The sequence below is a fragment of the Anser brachyrhynchus genome (assembly GCF_964034855.1).
Source record: "Anser brachyrhynchus genome assembly, chromosome: 5".
Classification (NCBI taxonomy): domain Eukaryota; kingdom Metazoa; phylum Chordata; class Aves; order Anseriformes; family Anatidae; genus Anser; species Anser brachyrhynchus.
Genome location: NC_137699.1, coordinates 49,306,611 through 49,324,331, shown reverse-complemented (window position 1 = coordinate 49,324,331; position 17,721 = coordinate 49,306,611). Strand labels below are relative to the sequence as shown.

At 37.9% G+C, this 17,721-nt stretch overlaps 1 protein-coding gene across 1 annotated transcript in view; it reads left to right on the top strand.

Annotated features, from left to right (window-relative positions):
* The window catches only part of PPP4R3A (protein phosphatase 4 regulatory subunit 3A), a 42,531-nt gene that overhangs the window by 5,968 nt on the left and 18,842 nt on the right, over window positions 1-17,721 (top strand). The window contains exons 2-4 of the mRNA XM_080596263.1: window positions 2,777-2,832; window positions 12,474-12,572; window positions 14,837-15,454. Coding sequence (XP_080452389.1) covers window positions 2,777-2,832; window positions 12,474-12,572; window positions 14,837-15,454 — 773 coding nt within the window. The remainder of the gene's footprint in view (window positions 1-2,776; window positions 2,833-12,473; window positions 12,573-14,836; window positions 15,455-17,721) is intronic.

The window sequence follows — 17,721 nt, the reverse complement described above, 5'->3', positions numbered from 1 at the left end:
GGAGACCTAGGACAGCTTACTACAGGGGAAGGGCACGATCCTGTAAAACCTTCTGTTTGAATGTAAACAGCTCAACTAACTACTAGAATAGTCACTGGTGGTTTGTGGTTGTTTGTTTGTTTTAGTTGAACCCTTTCTGGGGGGCTAAATTGTACAAAGGGAGCATCAGAGTGCCCAGAAAGATGGATTTGGGGCTGTTACGGTTTGGAGAGCACAGTTTGTACTTCAGCACACTTCTGTTTCTGAATTCATATTTTTCTTGTTATTGTCCTGAGTGGTGAGGAATAAGTTGAATGGTGTGGGAATGAGAAGCCAGTCAAGCCTTATAAGGCTTGATTTGTCTTTCCTACAAGTGTCAGGTTTAGTAGGGAAGAAATGCTCTTTTGTGGTAAGTGTAGTGAAAAGTTCATTCTCTTGTGCCTGCTTCTAGCTTGGAGGATGAACTGTCTGTTTTGAGATGTCTTCAAGATTTTTTTTTTAATAGCATTTTGTCAAACATCAAATTCAATGTACTTTCTGCTAATTTCTGGATTTCCCCATCTGTAGATTTGTGTTCAGAAGTTAAAATACAATGTGAAAATTACCAATTGCTTTTAATTCTTACAAGGTTCCCATTCATATTTGCTGCTATTAGTTATTTTTAGACAGTACATACTTTCTAGAAGATAGCCAACCAACTCAATAGGACCAGATAGCATTCTAAAACTTCATATAGTTGAAGATGTGATTTTGAAACTGAAAGTAAGACTGAAGTGAAACGCTGCTTATACGTGATCATTGTAACAGAAAAGGGGGTGCGGTTTCTGCTATTCACTGGGCAAGCCTGAAATTCAAAACTTGAAACTGTGGCCTATGTACCACAGTGTATTGTATTCATTGCTAAAGTTCACCTTTGAAGTTTTTCTTCTCAGTCCTCTATAGTTTGTGATTTTTCACTAATTATGCTGTCACGTTTCAGCTCTGTCACCAAAGCAGTTTACTTGCTTAAGTGGTCTAGGTTTAAAAAAGGAAAAGCTCTGAAAAAGAGAGGTGGTATATCTGCATCGTTTGTTTGTTTGTTTTCCTGTGAGGGCCATTTAACTCAGTTTTGTTGTTGGGTTGTATCTGAGTTTGTAAGCAGCTCTTATTGTAAGAGCAGTGTGAGGCAGGATGATAGCTTCTGGAGTCAACTTCATTACTGAAAGCTGCTGCTTGTAGAAAAAAGCCTTAGAAATTAGGAGGAAGCAGCCATCGCAGGTAAGTTAGTAAATAAATGTGAGCATTACAGCTCTACACGGCAAGCTAATGAATATCAGAATCCTTGTGGAGGCTTCCAAATTAATGAAACAACAACCTTTCTTATTCTACAGGCAGAACTGTTCAGATACTTGTTATTCTGTAATGGTACGCTACCCTTGCAGAGAGTGGAGTTCTGTGGTCTCATTCTTCAGTCTCTCTTCCCTCACCTCCCCCAGCCTAACATCTTCTGTTAGCAGCTTTTCTTGAAGAAAAGTGTGTGGTTTTATTGTAAATATAACTTGACTGAGTATAGTGACACTTGGTAGGCAAGCATCAGTTTAGAGTATTCTTGATGTGGATTTTATGAATTGAAACATTCTGCAGATAGTGAAAACTAGTTAGTCATAGTTTGTTCTTGTTGTAAGCAGGCTGATTCTACCGTGACATTTGGAAATACCATCTTCAACTCCAAGTATGTTTGTCAGATCCAAGTAATTTGTTTGCTTGTCGTGCCTTCAAATTCTCAGGCTTCTGTATTTGAGGTGGTTGAAGCATTCTGTTTAGGTTTTGTGAGACTACTTAAGACTGCCTTGAAATTTGGCAAATGTTCTGGTAACATAAAACTGCCTTAGAACTATAGTTAGGAAACTAGGAAGTTGAAAGTTTGGACTTCTCTTACAGAATAAATTTAAACAGGTAAGCAAAGGGAAAAGCCCATGTTAAAGGGGTGCTTGCAGCATTATGCTTTAATTACAGACAGTGCAAAGTTAATCCGTCAGTACATTTTCATGTATGTTGAGTGAAGCTCTGCAGATGCCTGACTTGAAGCCATGGTTGTCAGAGCCCCTCGTGCTGGCACTTGTGCAGCTAAGCAGTAAGGTGGATGAGGGATATGGCCTGCCCACAAATAAAAGCAGTTCTAATGATTGTTTTCAACTAGATCAGCCCTCCGAGCTGTCTAAATGTGATGTGTGTTAACACTAATGCTTATGCAGAAGGAGGGGCAAGACAACACAGGATGGCAATAGAAGTGCTGGACTATGTCTTAAATCAGTATAAGCTGCTGCAAAACCATTGTTCCCAAGTTTACCCTGTGTAAAGCTCTTTGGTACAAGCAGTCATGGTTGCTGCAGTACTAGTTTTTGAATGTGCATTCTGGCAAACTTACCTAAAACTGGTGTTTTAACAAAACTTTAAGAACAAATACCACATGGTTAGCAGAATTTGTGTGAAATTGTAGGTGCTCCACAGAATACAATTATGGCAGTAATGATTTTTTTTTTTTTGGAGAGAGAAATTCTCTCAAAAAAAAAAATTCAGTTGAAATGTCATCTCAGAATAAGGTTGAAAACCCAGTCCCCAAAATGCTCTTGCATGTTCTGTGTTATGTGAACCATCTCTCTGAGGGAGAAGCGTTACAAAGCTGTAGAATGTGGGTTAAATCTACACATTGTTGGGATGGAAGGTATAAGTACCTACTTGAGGAAAGAACGATCAGAAAACTCAAGATAGACATTTTAGTATGCACATAAATAAATGGAACTTTTTTTTCTTCTAGGCTCTCTTCTTTTGGAGTCCAAAATTAACCCGAATACAGCGTACCAGAAGCAACAGGTAAACATGCTGTTTTTCTTCACTTTTAAAGGCAGCTTTTTTAACTTCAGAAATTGTCATTTTTTCATCTACTGCAAATTATATTGTATGTTCTTGTACCAGAAATAGGAGGCAAAGTAGTTCTCAGCATTTTTTTTGTTTCATAAGACACGTGTGATTTCTTTGCATTTCTTGTAAGGTTAGTTACCCTGCTTGTGCACTCGCACACACATATACAAATGCTGCAGGTGAGACAGGCAAAACATAGTTGGGAAAGTCACCAATTAGCTGAGGTTCCTAAGGATTATAGTATCTGAAGCCTAATACCATCTGGCTTTTTTCTTCTTTGTATTTCAGATACTACAACTTCTAATGTCTCCTCTCTTAAGAGAAGACTAGAAGACTTTAAAACTATTTATATGTATACCTTTATTTGGCTGTTACTTGGATGATGTATATGGGTTACTACTGCTTCAAAGCATTCCACATACAAAAAAGCCACTTCTCAGCTCTAGTCTGTACCTCGCTTCAATTACTTAAGCCATACGTTGTCAGGCCCGCAAAGAATGGTATTGCGATGGGTGAGGAGAAGCGGATTGTGGCTCTTGCACTTTGCTTACTCTTCTTGATGAATGCTGAGAAGTACTCCTAGAGGCTAAGGAAAAAAAAAAGCTGAATCAGATTGTATGTTATTGCTTGTCCAGTCATCTCGGACTTGCTAAAATCCTGTCAGGTGCACTTGATGTAGTAAAGTATTAGAGCTGTGAGGAATGTTTTACTACAAGCATAGATGTACTTCAGTTTTACTCATGGGCAGTTGCAGTGGTTCTGTGGCTGCAGCTGTTTGCAGGACTGCATGTTGAATGGAATGCACAGAACTGGGCTAGTTTAAAAACATCCTTTCTTGGAAATATTTGAGTTTCGTCTGTATCTGCCCCTTGATATAATTCAGCATGCACTGTATAAACAGTCAGTACTGAACAGCTGATAAGGGCAGTGTGGTGTGGAGAATCAACTGCAGGGAGTAAGAACGGACAAGACCAGCAAAAATGCTAAGCAAACTAGCTCTTAGTTGTAATCCTCACTAGCTTGTGGTCCTGTTTCCATGATACAGTAACTCCAGCTTTAGGACTCCTAAAATAATGAGTATTTCACATCTCTGGCATAAAGTGCTGATCTAGTGTAAACTTGCTTTGCTGGTTCAAATCTGTTTAAAGAGCGTTGAGGGGCTAGCTCTGTGTCAACAGCCTTTCTGCCAGATCAAGCATGAAGCATCCTTAAAGTAAGCATAAAATTGTCCAGTCAGTGCAAACTAGCCCACGTGCCTACGGGTATAACACCAATACATACTTGGGCTCACTGCTGCTCGGGGTCAAGTGTGTATTGTAATGCAGCACTGCACAAATCTGATACTGGTGATTGTGAAGACATGGTTAGAGAAATAAAAGTATTAAACATGAGTCTGTCCTATTAGACCAGCACTATATGTTTTCCTTGCTGGAAAAGGAAAAGTGCCATTCTTAAAGCTTTCAAGTGCTGCATAGACAAATTTATATTTGCAGGTGAATTGTTCATGTTCTCTAAGTAATGCAGTCTCTACTTTAGACTGAAAGTAGGGCTCTACTCTGAGCCTTAGAAATACCAGATCTTTCTTCGTACATGTAATAATCCTGCTTTGCAGCACGTTATCTTCTAAGTGAGACCTACTTACCCTTTCCCTCAGTAAGAGCCAAGTTCAGAATTTAAACCGGATTTCATATGAGCGAAGGTTGGAGCTTCACTGCTGAAGAGCTGCTTCCTTCCAGCTGTGCTTATCAGAAGTGTGAACTGCCTAAGCTCACTAAAACAAAAGAAAATCAGCTCTGGTACTGCAGACCCCTCTTCAAAACCAGGTGTCTCTCTACATCAGCAAAAGTTTCAAGCCAGCTCACCCAAGATCCGTTTGTGGAACTGGGCTATAGAAGAATTCAGAGTTTGTGGTTGTCAGTTGCTCTCTGGAAATTTCAAGAAAATATCGTAGAAATACTTGAAACTTCCAGGTAACTTTTCAGTGTGCTGTTCTTACCAGACTTCTACCTCAAAAGTTTTATTGTGAGGTGAAACCTCCATTCCCTTTCAAAGGGGAATATAGCACTGCTGAAACTCTTCTTACTGTGCCGTAGTGAGTATATTGCTTGCATGTGGCACTTCAATATTTAATGGAAAAAGTGAATGAGTTCTAACTTTCATCTAGGCTGACATGAAGTTTGTAAGAAGAAAATTTTTACTGAACTAACTAATCAGATTTGTGGTTGGAAGGAATGAGAAATGTCTAATAGCAACTTCCCCCAACAGCTTATCTATGGCAATTGTTCTGGGTTTTTCAGCAAGCATATAAATACCTTTCTGATGAACAGGGAAGTCCTTCTCCTTCTGCTGGTGAAAGTACCATCTATTTCTTCTGCAATACTATTGCCAGTGTGAAACAGTGTCTCATTAATTAAAAATATTACAAGCTATGCACTATCAGGGTGTATGCATGTATGTTTTAGTCGTGACTGTCCTAGCTCAGATCCTTATTTGTAAGTACAAGCTTGCATTGCTCCCTCTAGTCTCTTGTCATGTAAAATGTCCACAGAGACTAAAAATGAAGAAAAACACCCTGTGAATCTGAACTTCCAGGCAAACTTTGTCAAATTGTCTGCTTCAGATTTCCTGATTTTTTTTTTTAAGGGTTGAAAGCAATGCTTGCTTTATGTTTTGGGTTATTCAGGTATCTGTGTAAATGTTGTTAGATGACTGTCCCCTCCTTTCCTTTGGAGAAGAAGAATACTTGGCAGATCTTGAGACCTGATCCAGGACTCATTTTTCACAAATCAACATTGTCAGCCTAGTCCCCAGTCTTCCCAGGCTTACATCAAGAGGCTTAATCTAATCCTTCAAAGTGTTAACCACATGGGCAGTCCTTTAACTACCTTTTCACCAGTCACATAAATTAATAAAGCCTTTCTGTCACCATGATGAGTCACTTTCTATTCAAGAAGATAGGTCCATGTATCTGCTGTAATGCAGAATTGATATCCGTGGAAGCTGCTGCATGCTCTCAACTGCGTACTCCCTGGCAAACTCATCCGTACTTCTATTAGAAGAAAGGAGTCTCTATGAGGAAAATAAAGCTAGTAAGAAAACTTGAGAAACTAGTATCCTGTGGCTAAGAAAAGGGACAAATATTCCTTATGTTAAGGTAATATCTGTAGGCAGAACACTTTTTTGGGGGGGAAAGTAGGCAAAATGCTCATCAGTACAGCCACTTGGCCTTCTGACTTGTGTTCTTATTTAGAGCTATAAGTTAAGTTTTATTGGTATTCTTATTTTAAAAAGTTATAATAATGGTAGTATAACGTAGGTATGGAATATACTGGATTTAATTACAGGTAAGTAGTATACATCTTAAAAGCAAATTCTTTTTAGTAAGTGGAATTTAATTACACTACGTGGTGCCTGGACCACGTGTAGAATATTTAGTTTTCTTCTTCCGTTGTTTTACATTTACTAGTGTGTGTGTGTCTATGTGGAAGATAACTTAATTGTAATGTCCTGGTAAAGTCTATTTACACACTTCAATCCATGCTCTGATTTTTTTTCTGTTTATGCTGTTTTTTCATTTTTTAAAGGCATTAAAGTGACGTAATTCAGGGATGCTACTGATGGAGGTGCTGTTCTTACACGAGTGATCCTTACTCAAAAAAATGGACAGTTGCAGTTGTATTTTAGGACACTACACATCTTCCTATGCAACCTTAAAGGAGAAATAAATGCTCGAGTTTATCTAGGGAGAAAGCTGATGTGGGTGTGAACTCAGGAACACACTTTTCAGTATACATTGACAGTGCTTCAGCAGTATATCAATGAAGTATATCAATGAAGACTTAGATCCTCAGCTCATCGCTCTTAGTGATGAAGTACGTGTTACATCCCTTCTTTGCTTCAGGCACAAAAAGACTTGAGTTGCTCACAGTTTACATCTATGAAGTCTTGCACTACAAACTTCAGTGTCTTGTGTCCTTTGCTTTAGCCATCCCTCTTTCAGTTCTTCACAAGAACACAAAACTTAAATTCACTCAGAGTACTGTGCTCTAGCTAAGTAACTTGAAAGTGTCTGTCCTTCAATGAAGGAGATCAAACCTGTTATTAACAAAGCTAAATTTCAGAAAGATCCCAAAAGGCATTGGCAGAATTCTTAGAGAATATGAACTTCCTACACTTGCTGTCAGGAACAAGTGAACCAATGGTGAAACTATTTCAATAAAATTTATGCCTACTGCAGCTCAGGTAGTGAGGAAGTGTATGTTTTTGTGGGGTGGGAAGGAAACAAAGAGGAGTGTGACTACTGTCAATTTTGGAATGGGTTGGTTAATGTAAGTAGATGATCAAACATTCCTTTACCTTGACGTGTTTTCCTGTGAAATATATTCTTCTGCTGTTTCTGCATATGGCCACTAGGCCAGTGAGACAAGGTTCTGTTATGGAACTAATAAACTGATTTTATTCCACGTGATGCATGGAGATGCAGCTCTCAGATGGCTAACTGAGAAAGTCAAGTGTGGCAGTTAGGGCGTCACAGAAGCTAACAGGAAATGTTCTGCCAGAAGACTGAACATGTCCTTGATGTGCTGTTCCAGTTTAGGGGATAACAAATTATCACATCCAGATATCCAGGACCTATGTATACAAATGCACAAAGCCAGTTTCAGAATTAGCTTCACATTACGTTAACGGGATAGGGTTTTTTTAACCTGAAGCTTCTGCTGCACCCTACCTCAATAATGATATATGTTTACCTTGGCAAAGTTGGGTAGTGCCAGCAGTTTATTTCCTAAGCAGAAAGCTGGGGGCTGTGCCTTTGACTTTATGTAGCTTGCTAACAGGACTCTAAAAGACAGTTTGAGATGCCCAGGGAACAGGCTGTAAATATAAACAGTGTCAGTGCTTATCAGAGAAGCAGGCTGGCACTCCGGCAGGCCCAGAGCAGCAGAAACACCCTTACTCAGCTGAACTTTCAGTGGGGCCCAGGAAAGTGCCACAGGCCTAACTCACCTGAGGGCTGGTAGGAAGGGATTCAGTCACTCTTAAAGAAAACAAGAAAGAATTTATATGATAGACTGTCCAATTTGGGGGTTCACTGATGCTTCTTGAGAGTAGCCCAAATATCACAGGGATGAGTGGTAGATGCATAAGAATTCACTTTTGTTTTAGAAATATTTTCAGTGTTGACAATAAATAACTGCAGAGAAGGCTAGTATTCACCATGGATGTGACCACTCCAGTGAGAGAGCACTGCCAAACAATAATAGTTGTCTTGACTTATGTCACATTAGAAAAGAAATCTTATATCAGTCTTAGAGCAGAAGCAAATCCTGAGTTACTAGTTACTCATTAATTCTGCTTTATGAAATCCCAGGGCTTGCTTTGGAGAATGTATGAATGCCGTACAATGTGCCTGCTAACTGTTAAATAAAACTGGTGTAATAAAAGAATCACTTCTGATGAGTGTTACGGGGAGAACTTGATATCTAAGGACCTTTCTATGAAGAAAAATAAGCCTTTTGGAAATTATTTCAAAAAGCAATCATTTGGCAGATATTAAGCTCTGCCCATCTAAGTAAATTGTCACTGCTTTCTGCATTAATCCATTGCAGAAATAGATTTGATGTTGGCTTTTTAGAAACAGAGTCTCAGATAAAGCTGTAGCACCCAGGAGTGGTTCCTTGAAAACCAGCAGCCTGTTCTTCAGAGCAACCATGGCTTTCTCTGTGTGGACTTGATCCAGCCAAAAATCAACCGAGCAGCGGAGAAATGCCAAACTGTGGTTTCAAAGTTTTGACTTGGGCCGTATGTTTATAAGGATAAGAGTACAAAAAATTGACCTCCCTTGGTAAAAAAGAAGTACCTCTTTATGGGGATGTTGAATGCAAGTTGTCTAAAAAGAGGCCATGCTCAGAATATTTGCTTAAAATTTAGAATTCCAGATTCCTTTTGATCTATCATAATGAACAATAATATGAAAGAGAAGACAAATTTCTATAAGCTGTTCTAGGGCAACAGCAAATTTTCTATGGGCTAAGGTAATGATGACACATCCAGCTGGCACTATTGTCAAAATATTTTTGCAAAGCAGCAAATGGTTTTCATACTCGGAATAACACACTGAACTCTACATAAGTAGTTTCCCAGTTATTATCGTATTTAAAAGAAGATCTTGCCAAGAACTCTAGTGTATCTTGAAAAACATGAGAAGTTAGAATGCTAGGGTTCTCCTAGAGCAATTAAAAAAAAAAAAAGCCTACCATGATAAAACGTTGGTCCTTATTTATGACTCAGTTCACACAGTGTAGCTAGGATTTTATACTGCAGGTTCACGTGTAAATTTCATTTAATGACAAGCTAGATAAAAACAAAATTCTAGATACTCACTTCAGTCAGTCCCATTCACTTCCTGGTCTCAAGGATAACATTTCTGTGTAGTGCAGAGAAATGGATATGTGTTTGACCCATTCAAGCCAGAACTGCTTTATGAATGATCTACGATTGACAATTTTATGTTTATAGGGGAGTAAGGTTCAAGACTCACCTCCTTACATCCTTAACCAATAGCTAATATTAATAAGCGTATTTATGCACACTCTGGTTTCCTCTTGGAACGGAGGAGGCAATCTTACAAAATGTCAAATGCTTTTTGGAGTAGCAAGAAACAAAACTTGGTGTTTTGGAAGCAAGAGGTAGTCCTATTCCACAGCTGAGAGATCCGGAGTAGTTAGTGGATTTAGATTACACTGTTAGGAGACCACAGATCAAACACAGAAAGATTCCTTTAAATAAAGCAAGCAGAAAGTACATTATTCTTGATTTTTAAGTACATCTGGAATTTCCCTCAGTGACTTCCCTTAAAGGACACGTCTAAGTTTTGTACTGCTCTTTTTCCTGATGATTACGTACTTCATAGGATTAAGAAAGTGACATTTAAACTTTGAATAGTATATTATGCAATAGTGCAGGGCTTTTCTCACTTTCTCATGCTCTTTTTAAAAGCCCTTTGGGGCAAGAAAGGCTGTAGAAACAAATAGGCTCTTAGTAAAGATCCAGAGAATAGCAATTGATACAATTCTGTTGAGACACTAATTGATAATATGAAATCCTTATGTGCTAATAAGACAAATAACTAATACTTCGAAAGTTTTAATGTTGGCAACTGGAAGATACTTTTCCAATATTAATAAAGTGACTTTGAAGATTATTGTTCTGCTACTGAACTTCTTCCAGCAGTTTTTAGTTTCACTATCCAAAGAAGAAATGAAAAAAATCAGAATTTGTAAAGGTGAAAAAATACTTTCTGAACTTCCGTGTATCATAATAGATGATCTTGCATAAGAAAAACCTATTGCTATGCTGGGGCCAAATATGCTTTTCTCCATCTGCAGCTACAGTTTTCAGAAGCAGCTTTACCTGTGTGTCTTCTCTTTCACACATCCAGTGCCTGCCTTCCTTTCTCCATCCCTCCTCTTCCCACAGTAGACAGATCTGTGTTGGTCCAATGCTGGATTTTATTCAGAAACTTAGGGGCTCTGTTTAGTCAGCTTACAGCAGTTAATATAAATATCACTGTCCTTATTTGCATTCTTTTAGTAATTTCCTTACTTGTTGGTCATGTTCTTTGTAGGGAAGAAAAAACGTTTTGATCTTTTGAAAATGGCTTGCTTAGAAATCTAAGAAGTAATCTTTCACTTGAATGAAAATGTAATTAGATAGGAGTGTTGCAACTTCTGCTTCTATGTAAGATCTAGTGCGCTTTGTTTTAAATAAAACACAGCGTTACTCAGTGGGAAGCTGATGAGAGATTGGTCTTGAAAAGTACCGTACTGTAGATACTAATGGCAGATGCATGTATTAGATTTTGATCCTGATGCATATGGCAGTGAGGTACATACTGTTTTTAAAAGATGGTGAAATAAATGTACCTAAAGAAATGTCAGTGTTTAGTGACTGACGCAACTTCGGTTTTGTTCCTAGCCCTTTAATGGTCTTTTTTTTTTTTTGCACCATGACCTGTCATGTAGAGAGTAAACTACTAATTGTGCCTTTCTTCTTCCTTTTGTATTTTGGAGGTGGTCTTCCTAAATCCCTTTCTTTTTTTACACCACCTCTTCCTCAACCCTGTGGGAAAGGAAAAGGTAAACTATTTGCCATTTGCAAGGTAAATGCATTAGTGCATCTGAAGCAGTACGGCTGCCCTGGTAATGGCAAATTGATTAAATCGTATTGCTTGACTGAAGTCCTGCTGGAGCTAGGTGATCGTGCTATTTAGTTTGTAGTTTAGTTTGAGGAGTTTTCTGGTAAGTGCATATTGAAATTAAATGTATGTTTTCTCTTTATCTTCAGTGTTCGTTCGATATTTGAAATAAATTAAGCCTAAACAATAAACAGTCTTTATAAACGCCTGGCAACCTAGAGTGCTTTTGCAAGTATTTAAAATTAGTTCCTTTAGGAATAATCACTATAAGCAAAATCTGTACTTAACGAAGGAGAGTCTGTTTTGTGGTTCTCATTGACATATAAGTAGAAAAATGCTCATGTCTCTTGCATTAATGCGTATGTTCGCATTAATTGAAATAATGTGATTTCATGAGGCTGTGTATGTTTAATGTGGCTGTATTTCAGCTAGCTCTTAGAGAGGACAGGAGACTTCTGAAATAAAACTTGATTCAGTGTATAAACAGTGCAGATTGTATTCTCATTTGTGTTTTTGTTGTTTTGTTTTTGTAGTTCTAACAATTATTTAGTAAACTAAAACAGCACATCAACTACCTTGTCAGTGTGTGACATTGCTGTTTGCAGCTTGGCTTCCACTTCTACGTACTGGTTTTGCATGCAGTATGAGGGCTCCGTAAAAACCTTGGCCTATTCCATTAAGTAGATGAGAGCATAAGTTTTGGGGTAGTAAATACAGCTAAGCACTCTTTCCACTAACTTCTGCAGATCTAGAGCAAAACTTCCTTTCAGAACTGTAGTTTGGAAGGAGTAGAAATGGTGTGTGTGGTTCAGTGTAATCGGTGTGCGTACTCTAGGCCGTTAACTGTGAGTGTATTCAAGGATCTGTTCTTGCTTAAAGTTTGTAGGCATCTTGGGGCTTCTTTATAGGCAGCTGGTCTGTGCATTAGCACAACGTTTCCTAGGGCCTATTAAAAAATCAAGAATGTGATTGTAAGTGGGATCCTACAAAAGTTTGCAGTATTATGTGGTCTAATTGAAACACATTAAAAGAAAAAAAAAACAAAGCAATTGCTTTTGTTACCATGTTTTATCAGAGGATGCACTGAGGTGAAAGTACATATTATAGATCAGCCTTGTAAGATTAACAATTTTATGGTCATGTGAATTAGGAACTAAAACTTTTATATCATTCTGGAACTTGCTTATTCTGATTTATGCAGAAGTGTTATTAATCCTAAAAATCCCAGAACATATCAAAATCTTATGAAGTGTGATGGTTACATTTGTATTGTAAAACTGTCCTGTCATAATTAAGTATCAAGCTGTCCTTATTTTAAAATTTTACTCTTTAAACACTGTTTATGTTTGTAAAATCTTAAATACATTGCCTGAAACGGTTCTTCCTGTCTTTAAAGGATACCTTGATTGTGTGGTCTGAGGCTGAAAATTATGATTTGGCACTTAGCTTTCAAGAAAAAGCAGGCTGTGATGAAATATGGGAAAAAATATGTCAGGTAAGTAAGTTTGATAAATATAAGCACGAGACATCAAAATCATCTTAATGTTTGTGTTTGAAGTTTTTAGGCCATTCTAGGAGGCGAATCTCTACACAGCAGATAGAAAGGGGAAACAAAACTACCTTCTTTTCCACCTTCCCCAAATTTTGCATGTTTCATTTGAAAACTTTCTCCTTCCCCCCAAACTTTGATATGAGCATAAGCTATGATTTTTTTGGAGCTTTTCCAGGTCTTTTTCCTCAAAATAATTTTATATCTGTTACCTCCCAAGGAAGGTTTTCTCCAAAATGAGTGCTTAAAATATTTCCTAACAATTAATTTCATAATTAACTTCTTTCTGGTTGGCCAGAAGAGAAAAACTTCTTCTAAAGTTTTATTGTAGAAAGAAGAATGTATGAGCTCTTAGTTGATTTTAGAATATATTTCCTATGGATTTGACTATATCATATTCATATTTCTCCATTTTTCATTCTTTTCTTTCTCTTATCTCATACTTCTGTTTCAGGTGAAGGGAATGATGAGTTTCTCCAGAGAACTCTTTTCCATGTAAATATGACACCGTGCTGTTGATTGTCAGGGTGTGAAAGAATAATTTGATAGTTGGAGACAGCTCTTTATCTCTCAGAGCTATAATTCTTACAGTTTAAAGAAATCAAGCAGTTTATATATAGTTTTACTGCTAGGACTGGATGACTATATAGTTACTGAATCAGCACTGTTAACATATTGTCAATTATTAACTATTGAGCAATAGCCAGAAGAGTTTAGTCAGTGTATTCACGAATATTAGTTCAATTTTTCAGGTGTTGGTTTTGTTTTTGTTTTGTTTTGTTTTTTAATTCCAAACCTTGTAACTTTTCTTATTTTTTTTTGCTACGTTAGGTGGGATTTCTCTAATTTTTTCTAAGAATTCTTTCCCTGTGTGCTCTTTCTTTGTGCTGTTAACAAACATATCATTCTCTCCACTCTGTCTTCTGTAGCTTGTTCTCATTGATTTCAGAAATAAAGCAAAAGAAATCTGGCTTCATAATTGCATGTGTTTAGATCCTGTTTGTTTTTTTTTTTTTAACTCATGAGTCTTTTCAACACTTCTCTACTAACGTAAATAAGTACAGAAACATTTCCAAGAACCTTAGTAGTCAAAGGACCAAAAGTTGGGGACAGAAACAAAAAATGGGGGAAAGGGGAAATTCTGTGCTTAGGAAACACCCAGATAAGAAACCCAGCTTCCTCAGCCTCTAAATAAAGAGCTAGTATTTTTGTAAGAACCCAGTTTCTTTACATCCTGTTTTGAGGCCATGCTATTGTATTTTTGTCTAGTGTACTTTAAAGATCTTAAGCTTCCTCAGTCATTACAGCTTTTTCTAAAAGGAAAACTTTGACAGCACTTACACTGGAAGTGGTTGCTGATGTGGAAGCAGAACAGTAAGTGGGTCTTAACAGCATTCTGGATTTTAATCTATATATAGACTTGCTGTTATCCATGGAGAATTATTTCTCCCAGACTTTTTTGCTGATTTTCAAGTTTAAAAAGTGCCTTCCACTCTTCCAGGCAGCACTGCCTTTCTGCATTTGACACACCAGACTCCAAGCAGATACTACAGTTAAGATGTAATTAAAGCTGAAACACTCTGGTGCCCAAGCATCTGTCTCAGTTTTTTTCACTAATTTGTACTTTGCACAGTTTCCTCGTTGTAGCTCTAGAGATCCCTCTGCGGGTCCTGTGCCTTCTTTTTCTGACAGCTCCAGATTTTCACTACCCTTTTGTATATGTTGATTTGGGGTTTTCTGTTCTTAAGAGCTTTGCAGGTTTTGCTTTGGATTCTGTGCCTCTTTTGAGTATTTCAAAAGTGCATGATAACAGATTTTGACTTGTGGCTCTCAGTACTGAAAGCAGAGAATTTTTGACAAGACTGGCCTCTTCACTCCAAGCTTGCTGAAGCTTTGAGAAGCATCAAGACCAGTTAGACAACCTGAGATTAACATTAACAACTATCTTTATTCTTCCCTTTATTTATAGAAAATAAATAGAGTTGAACAGCTAATGTAGAAATAATTTTTGTAAAGCATTCTGTTTGAGGAAATCTTTTCATTATCTCCTATGTTCCAAACCAGTTACACGTGATGTGAAACGTACATTTGCACTTCTGTTTTGACCATACAAATAAAAAGCATGTGACATTTGAAAAGGTATTTTTTAAAAAACATTGTAATAGTAATAAACATTAAATGCTATTTCTTGAAAACATCTTGTTTTATAGGTTCAAGGCAAAGATCCTTCTGTCGATATTACTCAGGACCTCGTCGATGAATCTGAGGAAGAACGTTTTGATGATATGTCATCACCAGGTCTTGAATTACCTTCTTGTGAATTAAGTCGACTAGAAGAAATTGCAGAACTTGTGGCATCTTCACTGCCTTCACCGTTACGTCGTGAAAAACTCGCACTAGCACTGGAAAATGAGGGCTATATTAAGAAGCTCTTAGAAATTTTTCATGTGTGCGAAGACTTGGAGAACATTGAAGGACTACACCACTTATATGAAATTATCAAGGGAATCTTCCTTTTGAACAGAACTGCACTTTTTGAAGTCATGTTTTCCGAGGAATGTATAATGGACGTAATTGGATGCCTAGAATATGATCCATCGTTATCACAGTCACGGAAACACAGGGAATTTCTGACTAAAACAGCAAAATTTAAAGAGGTGATTCCTATATCTGATCCAGAGCTGAAGCAAAAAATACATCAGACATACAGAGTACAGTATATTCAAGATATGGTCCTACCCACTCCCTCAGTTTTTGAGGAAAATATGCTATCAACACTTCATTCTTTCATCTTTTTTAATAAAGTGGAAATAGTTGGTATGTTACAGGTAAGTTTGAGAATTTCCCTGTCTCTTTATTTGAGCTTGGACAGAGAAAGATGATTAATATTTCTTGGGAAATTGAGGTGCTTCAGTGGATCCTTTGCTTCTGTGATTCTGAAAGTCTTTTTGAAGTATTATGTAAGGAAAAGGCATGGAATTTGAGTGCTGAGCTTTTAAATATATGTTCTTAAACTCCAGATTTTGGATTAGATTCTCTATAACTGATGATTTATGTGGAGCAAAAATATGCAGAATCCTCAGTAGGGTTGGTTAAAATGAATAGTACTGTTTGCATTTTGAAGGGTGGTTTTTGTTATTTTTTTTCTTGTATTTGGGGACTTTTCAGGCACTACAGTTAAGGATGACTAAAAAAAAAAGGTCAAATTATTTCACCTAAGTTTCATAAATATAATCTCATGCCAGGATATAACTGATTCTGATTTTGAAATTAAGGAAGTTGTTCGGAAAGTGCAGGTTCAGAATATAACACTGCCATAGGTGCTTGAATGTTTCCTTAGTTTTTCTTCTAAGTCCCTAAACAAGACTGTGTCAAATTACTAGTTTTCCATGATGTACGTCGTACTGCAAGCGTAAAGAGATTATATGTAACTGATGCTTTAGATTTCTTACTTACATGTGTTAAGTATTCCAAACCAACCCATGAGCTTCCTGAAGTGTGCAGAAGTAGGTAGCGGATCTTTGTACTGGCAGCTTCTTAACATTTTCAACAAATTCAGCAAGTTGTTGCAGCATATGTATTTTAGTATGTACAAGTTGATTATCGTTCTTGAAATTCTCCTAACTTTTAAGGAGCAAATAATCTTTGTAGGAGTTGTCTGATCTGGAGTAATGGGCAAAATGGTAGATGCTGCTGATGAAGTTAATTATTTGAATCTTCAGTCGAGTCTCAGTGTGCACACTGTTTAATTTCATGGAAAATACAACAAAGAAGAGTGAAAATGACTTTTGAAAGCTCGTGTGGCAAACAAGTGTCAAAAGTAGGCCTCGTGACTTTTCATCCACCACGCTCGGTTGATCAGGATGCTGAAATTACTGAACCCAGTCCCTTGGGCTCGAATGTGTCGTGTCCCCGCGTGGAGCAGTTGATAAGCAGCCAGGTACACGAGGCAGCCACCCGGGCCTGGAGGCTGAGGCACGTGCCTCGTGGAAAGACCATTGCCTGCTGGAGCAGCCGCCGGAGGCCACCTAGAACACCTAGGGCATCTTGAATGTTACCAGCCCTCTTCCCATCCGTAGGTGTGTCCTTGATGAACAAAGTCACAACAGGTGCCTGCCTGAAACAGTCAGAAAGCCTTAATCGTCGACTGGACGGTTTGAGGAAACGCACAGGCCTGACTTGGAGAGTGCTGAAAAGATTTAGTTAAGGTGTTTCCACTCGAGTATCTGGTATGACTAGTGTCTCTAAAATATCTTGACCTCTTTGCACAGGCTGCTAAAAGCAAAGTCCCAAGGATGATACATGTTGGCTTGAGGAGAATAATTATTCCCGGAGTCCTGGTGTCAGTGGCTGATACCGAGGCGGGTCTGGATTGTTGAAACTGGGCAACTAGAAAGGGCACCTGGTGCTGCGAAATCACTAAGGGCATGCTTGCTAGAAATCCTGGGGTACTTTGATAAAGGACTAGTGGCTGATTAGTTTCCTTTTTTCCCTTCTCTCTTAAAGCCAGTGTTAGGTTGACACAGGTAGGGTAAATTTGGGTTAGAATATCAGGGTTCTGTGTGGTTGCCAAACGTGTTGGTTGCAGTTCACAGATGAAATAGCAGCTCCGATCTGATTTTCATTTCTTGTGTGACTGCAAGTTTCTGAACCGTATCTTACTTTTGTTGCTGTTTGTGATTGAGAATAAAGAATACTCCATGTGTGGTGGAGCCAGAAGAACTAGCATTGCACAACTTTCAAAGTAAGATAAATATTCCAGATTGTTCAAGCGCTTTCTGTAGATTGGAGGAGCCCAGAGTGGTACTACACAGGGAATAAAATGTGTCCTCTGGTACTTCGTGTTTGCTAGTCCTTTCATAGTACAGCTCTTAGAGCACTGAGGGGGGGCTGTGTAGTTTATAAATAGGAGTCTGTTTGGAACTGTGACAGAAACTTTGGTGATTAATTCTTGTTTTTGAGGGAATTAAAAGAGGATATCACAAATTACAAGGGTATTACATTTCTAAGAGATTAAAAGGCTTGGTTAATTTTTCAGGTTCTCATAGTGTAGTTGTAAGCCAAGGTTTAAGCCTACTTACCTGTCATTTATGTG